Below are 6,208 nucleotides of genomic sequence, written 5' to 3' on the forward strand. Positions count from 1 at the left end.
TCCGTCTAAAGGTCAAACAGTCGGTAACGGTATCTCAGTACTATCTCCGTCTAAAGGTCAAACAGTCTGTAACGGTATCTCGGTACTATCTCCGTCTAAAGGTGTAAAACTGTCGGTAACAGTATCTCGGTACTATCTCCGTCTAAAGGTCAAACAGTCGGTAACAGTATCTCGGTACTATCTCCGTCTAAAGGTGTAAAACTGTCGGTAACAGTATCTCGGTACTATCTCCGTCTAAAGGTGTAAAACTGTCGGTAACAGTATCTCGGTACTATCTCCGTCTAAAGGTGTAAAACTGTCGGTAACAGTATCTCGGTACTATCTCCGTCTAAAGGTCAAACAGTCGGTAACAGTATCTCGGTACTATCTCCGTCTAAAGGTGTAAAACAGTCGGTAACAGTATCTCGGTACTATCTCCGTCTAAAGGTGTAAAACAGTCTGTAACGGTATCTCGGTACTATCTCCGTCTAAAGGTCAAACAGTCTGTAACGGTATCTCGGTACTATCTCCGTCTAAAGGTCAAACAGTCTGTAACGGTATCTCGGTACTATCTCCGTCTAAAGGTCAAACAGTCGGCAACGGTATCTCGGTACTATCTCCGTCTAAAGGTCAAACAGTCGGCAACGGTATCTCGGTACTATCTCCGTCTAAAGGTCAAACAGTCGGCAACGGTATCTCGGTACTATCTCCGTCTAAAGGTGTAAAACTGTCGGTAACAGTATCTCGGTACTATCTCCGTCTAAAAGTTAAACAGTCGGTAACAGTATCTCGGTACTATCTCCGTCTAAAGGTGTAAAACTGTCGGTAACAGTATCTCGGTACTATCTCCGTCTAAAGGTGTAAAACAGTCGGTAACAGTATCTCGGTACTAGCTCCGTCTAAAGGTGTAAAACTGTCGGTAACAGTATCTCGGTACTATCTCCGTCTAAAGGTGTAAAACTGTCGGTAACAGTATCTCGGTACTAGCTCCGTCTAAAGGTGTAAAACAGTCGGTAACAGTATCTCGGTACTAGCTCCGTCTAAAGGTGTAAAACAGTCGGTAACAGTATCTCGGTACTAGCTCCGTCTAAAGGTGTAAAACAGTCGGTAACAGTATCTCGGTACTAGCTCCGTCTAAAGGTGTAAAACAGTCGGTAACAGTATCTCAGTACTAGCTCCGTCTAAATGGCTGCAGAGAGCCAAAACACTAACGCAACCTTCACATGGTTAAAATGAAATCAATCAACTGGAGCGAGTACTTCAGGACATGATGCTCGATCTAATCCTCCTCTGACAGGATTAAATCGAGCTGAGCTGCAGTCAGATGGAAACCTGCTTAATGTGATGACCAGGAAACGGCTCTCATCAGGTTTCATCACCGGGAGTTCGAGGTTTCGCGGAGGATCAGGGGAAGTAAATCTACAGAAATCAGATCTCATTTATCCAGAACACACTGACTTTTTCTTACCTTCAGGCTGTTCACTGGGGAACTCGGGTTCACATTCAGTGTTCGACTTCACGAATCCTTTCACCAATAGCTGCACCACAGGTCAACAGGTGAACACAGGCCTCCAGCTGAGGCTAAAGAGGAAGCGCCCACCTGACGGCACATACCTGGGACAGACTGCCTGTTGTTAGTGCTGCGCTCTAAAGGAATAACCTGCAGCATTGTACAGCTCCAGTTTTCCTTTCATGCCCCTTCTGCTTCACTACATGTGTCTGACAGGTGGAGCAGTGGTCGGGGAAGTCTTCCTGCACCACACCCTGCAGCTGGAACCTGGAATCCTTGGAAACCTGATTTTCTTGTTAACCACAGCCAAACATTTTTTTTGCCTCCTCAGCTGCAGTGGATCTCACTTCTTCCTTCTTGAACTCACTTTGAGTGAAGGATGCAGCTGACCACCACCCCCTGTTCACCAGGTTGGTGTAGCGTGGTTCTACTAGCTGAGCCTTCTTTGGAACCACTGCCCAGATAAGCAGGTCTGGCCTGCCTGGTCTGATTCTTCAGTAACTGAGGACTTTTCGTGATCACAGAATGCACTTCTCCAGTGAACTGGTCTCAATATTGTGTCCTCATTTCACCAAAGTTCAGGATCACGTTTAACACTTTACGTCCACCTTCCAGATTCTAGTTACACACATCACATTAAGTGAATGATCTGAACCTGTTTTTCAGTGTTTTAATTGGAACAGTCACATTGAACCATTTGTATTCACAGGAAAAACCGGATTGATTGAAGTCAAACAAACTTCATGTTGTACAAACAGAGACTTTACTCTGTTTGGAGCGACAAACCGCTATAAATACATGGCGACATCAGAGTCTGGGGTATTGTCTGGGTTGAAATGGTGTCCTGCTGGTCTCTGCTCGTGTTGGTGGTCTGTGGTCTGTTCCTGCTTCAGGCTCCTATGGAGGGACACGAAGACCAGAGTGGTTGGCTGCAGCGAGTGATGGAGAGACTAGAGAAACTGGAGGCTGCCAGGGGTCAGTTTGAGGACAGGTTGATAGATTTAGCTACACACTGCTCTGTAAATATTTTACTTACAAAGATGAACTAAAATACATCACATATGGCATCTTCACAGCACTTAGTGATCCGGTTACTGTACGTCTAATAACGTGTCAATGCTAAAGAGCGTCGATTAGGCAAAATCCACTTTTGATAATATTGGAACATTTCTCTGACTCTGGTGCCGAGTCCGTTTTTAAAATGTTCTGGTTTTATAGAAACCTGTCACGAGTCTGAGGAAGGACTCCATAGCCAGAGACACACAGAGACAGGAATTTGTTTTAAATGGTTTATTTAAACAAGAGGGCAACGGAATAGTCAATGAGATCTGCAGGCACCGGTCATGAGGAGACGGGGTGAGTATGGAGGTCTGGGTGTGAACCGGACCGAACAGGAAAAGGAAGTATGATGTCACGGCCAAGATGGCCGACAAACGGAGAGCATGTGGAGCTGGTGGAGATGGTGAGTGCCGGGAATTGCAGCTGGAAACAGTGGAATGAGTCCAGGAGAGTGATAACAGTTTGCAGAAGTACAACAAGTGACAGTCCTAATGCTAACAGAGAATCTGATGAAATCCAAAGTCCAGTAAACAGTGTGGTAATAAAGTCTGGGGTTATGTGCAGGAGCAGTTCAAACAATGAATCCAACAGACAAATTTCTGTGGTCAGAGGTAATCCTACAACAAAAACCAGGAGATCCACAAAGAGTCAGAACAGGAAAGGGAACAACGAGGGAGAGAAGAGGGGTAGGCGGGAAGCAGGGTCAGGTCAGGCAGGTCCAAGAACGGGAATCAGGGTTCACGTCCAGTACTGTGAGCAGGGGAATGACAAGGAGTAAGCAGATCAGGACAGATACCACAGTACCAGAGCGTCGGGCAAAGGGCAGGGTCCGTATAAACAGAGTCCGTACAAAACAGGTTGGCAATCCAAGTGAAACGCTGGATAGTAGTACTCCAAGGTTGAGGTTAGACTATCTGGCAGGGGAGTAAGGTGAACAGATCAGGGCACAAGGGGAAGACAGGCAGCAAGGAGGCTGGAATTGTGACAGAAACCGGTCCCTGACTGGTCCAGAGCAGGACAGTGGGGATGTCCTAGATAGGACAAAACAGTTTTATGGCAGTGGTGGTTTAGATGGTGGTCAATTTAATTTTTATTTTTTTCCTGTCAAAGACGCTTTTAGTTCCTTGCTGTTGATTCTTATTTAGAAAAACTTTGATGTTAAGATGATCATCCAGAAACCAATGAGACCGGTGAGACCATGAGGCGCCATCCAGGAAGTCCAGTTGTTGGACTCAACTTATGTGTATAAGGGTCGTTAAGGGTCAAACTTTAAGAGTTTTATTGTTGGTCTGGCAAAACCTTCCAGACCAACTTTACAGTTTTACCTCACCACTGATAAAAATCTACACTGGTGAGTAATTATTATATTTCCTGTAAACATTCTGCTGCAGATAGATCTCAGGTGGCGTTCACTGCCTCACTTGTCACCACTGTACAGTGGACTCATCAGGGGCCTTTTAGCAGTGACACCAAGCTGGTGTTCCAGAAGGTGACAACAAACATCGGCAACGCATACAACTCAGAAACAGGTAAAAATCAAAAATAAGGACTCTGGTCCGGTGTTTTGGTGAGAAGACGTTAATATTAGTGCTGAACTATTTCCAACCAAACCTGTAACCACAAGCTGTTTGTCTGCAGGCGTCTTCACAGCACCCACAAAGGGACTCTACTATATCAGTTTCACCGGCAGTGTTGGAAACTCAGGGTCCCTGAATGCAGCAGTCCTGAAGAATGGAGCGACCATGTTTGCTATCTACAACACACAGCCCTGCTACAGCGCTGACTCTAATGGTATGGCACTGGAACTGGAGGAGGGCGACCGGATGTGGGTGGTCCTCTGGAAAAACCACAGCATCTTTGACCAGAGTCGACTCAGCACCTTCAGCGGCTTCCTCATCTTCCCCATGTAGGTGGAGACTGAGACAACAGCAGTGGCAGAGGAATCCTACAGTCCAGAACCCAAAACCAGATCTAGACTGAAACTCGAGAATCTGTCATCTTAGAGTCACAGGTGGAGGAAGTAGGAGACACCTGTCCTGTCCCGACTCCACTGACTGACAGCTGATTGGCTCCGTGAATGTGATTAATTAGATTTATTTGTAGTGTCTTCATTCCATCAGATGTTCAGATTAGAATTAAATGATTTTTGATGCAGTTTTTCACCTTTTATGTTTTTTTACAACACAGTGATTTGACTTTTTACACAGAATCCAGTTTCAACAGAAAGTCAGTTCATTAAAAATATTAAGACTAAGATTAGTGATTACATCGATATTCACGCTGTTCAAAGTAACTCACCTACATTATGACTGGAGCAGCCGGTTGGTTGAAGTACACAGGTTTGTAGTGTAAATACACCTGGATCTGGAAGGTCCAGTTACTGGTGGATCAGAAACCACCATGAAGAGTTTTGGTATTTTAAAATTCTGACTGCACATGAATACATCAAGATTAAAAGTATAGTATAGTGAAGTAAAAGTAAAAATACGTCAATGTAAATTTCTTTTTTACAGTAATTAACAGTATTCTCCTCTGAAATGCATGTATAAGTATGAAGTACAAATACTTTAGTGGTGTAGTACACAAACAGTGAAGGTCAAATGATTGTGGAAAATCAGAAAGTGAAGAAAACAAAGTTAATGGACTGAACGGTCTTCACTTCACTTCCTGCTTTTCTCACACAGGAAGTTTTTATCAGATTCCGACTCCAGAATCTGATAAAACTCTGGAGACGGACTCTGCTGGTTTTACTAAAAACCATCAGCTTCAACAGTCGCAGTCCAGACAGAACCAAACTGCCTGAAATACTAAAACAACTGGACCTATATATTGTTCAGTTTGTAGTTTGTCTTGAGAACTCTTTACTTAAAACTGTAAGATGAGAACTGTGATTATTAACGGGATTAGAAAATATTTAGGTTTAGCTCTGCGGGTTAATGATCCTAATTTTATTTATATAGAAGCTTTAGAAAACCTCCATGTCAGAAACTGGTCTTTAATGGTGACAAGTGGCATCAATTCAATTTCAATTCAATTCGGAAGTCATCTCAAGGCACTTTAGTGTGTTTAAATATAACTGTACACATCCGTTATTACAACGAGTCTTTAATATTTTTATTAAAAGTTGAACAAGAGCTCAAAGCCAACACTGTTCAGAAACAGGAGCTTTATCCTTTAAACAGAAAATATTATATTTCAGGAAACAGTCTCTGAAATCTGTCTGGTCCAGAACAATGTCACAGAAATAGAAGAAAATCAAAAAATGATTTGATATAAACGGAGTAGAGACAGAAGAAATGAGAAGAAATGAAAAGAAATGAGAAGGAATGAAAAGAAATAAGAAATTTAAAGAAATGAGAAGAAATTTAAAGAAATAAGAAACGAGAAGAAATGAAAAGAAATGAGAAGAAATTTTAAAAAATGAGAAGAAATTTAAAGAAATGAGAAGAAATTTAAAGAAATAAGAAGGAATGAGAAGAAATTATAAGAAACGAGAAGAAATGAAAAGAAATTAGAAGAAATTTTAAAAAAATGAGAAGAAATTAAAAGAAATGAGAAGAAATTAAAAAATGAGTAGAAATGAACAGAAATGAGAAGAAATTGGAAGAAATGAAAAGAAATTAGAAGAAATTTTAAAAAAATGAGAAGAAATGAGAAGAA

The 6,208-nt window shown here is 42.2% G+C and overlaps 1 protein-coding gene across 1 annotated transcript; it reads left to right on the forward strand.

Moving 5' to 3' along the window:
- Nucleotides 1-2,292: 2,292 nt before the first annotated feature.
- LOC113149248 (complement C1q tumor necrosis factor-related protein 3-like) lies at nt 2,293-4,703 on the forward strand. The gene is made up of 3 exons (XM_026341213.1): nt 2,293-2,464; nt 3,940-4,077; nt 4,187-4,703. Exons 1-3 carry the CDS (start codon nt 2,326-2,328, stop codon nt 4,456-4,458), a joined length of 549 nt encoding a protein of 182 aa, XP_026196998.1. The 5' UTR covers nt 2,293-2,325; the 3' UTR covers nt 4,459-4,703.
- The last annotated feature ends 1,505 nt before the right edge of the window (nt 4,704-6,208 follow it).

Source organism: Anabas testudineus, chromosome 24, assembly GCF_900324465.2.
Source record: "Anabas testudineus chromosome 24, fAnaTes1.2, whole genome shotgun sequence".
Classification (NCBI taxonomy): domain Eukaryota; kingdom Metazoa; phylum Chordata; class Actinopteri; order Anabantiformes; family Anabantidae; genus Anabas; species Anabas testudineus.

Excerpts from the sequence above, each read along its gene's own strand:
- LOC113149248 (XM_026341213.1), top strand. The coding sequence starts at position 2,326 with ATGGTGTCCTGCTGGTCTCTGCTCGTGTTGGTGGTCTGTGGTCTGTTC. Across the intron at positions 2,465-3,939 it reads GAAACTGGAGGCTGCCAGGG|ATAGATCTCAGGTGGCGTTC; the intron begins GTCAGTTTGAGG and ends ATTCTGCTGCAG. Across the intron at positions 4,078-4,186 it reads CGCATACAACTCAGAAACAG|GCGTCTTCACAGCACCCACA; the intron begins GTAAAAATCAAA and ends GTTTGTCTGCAG.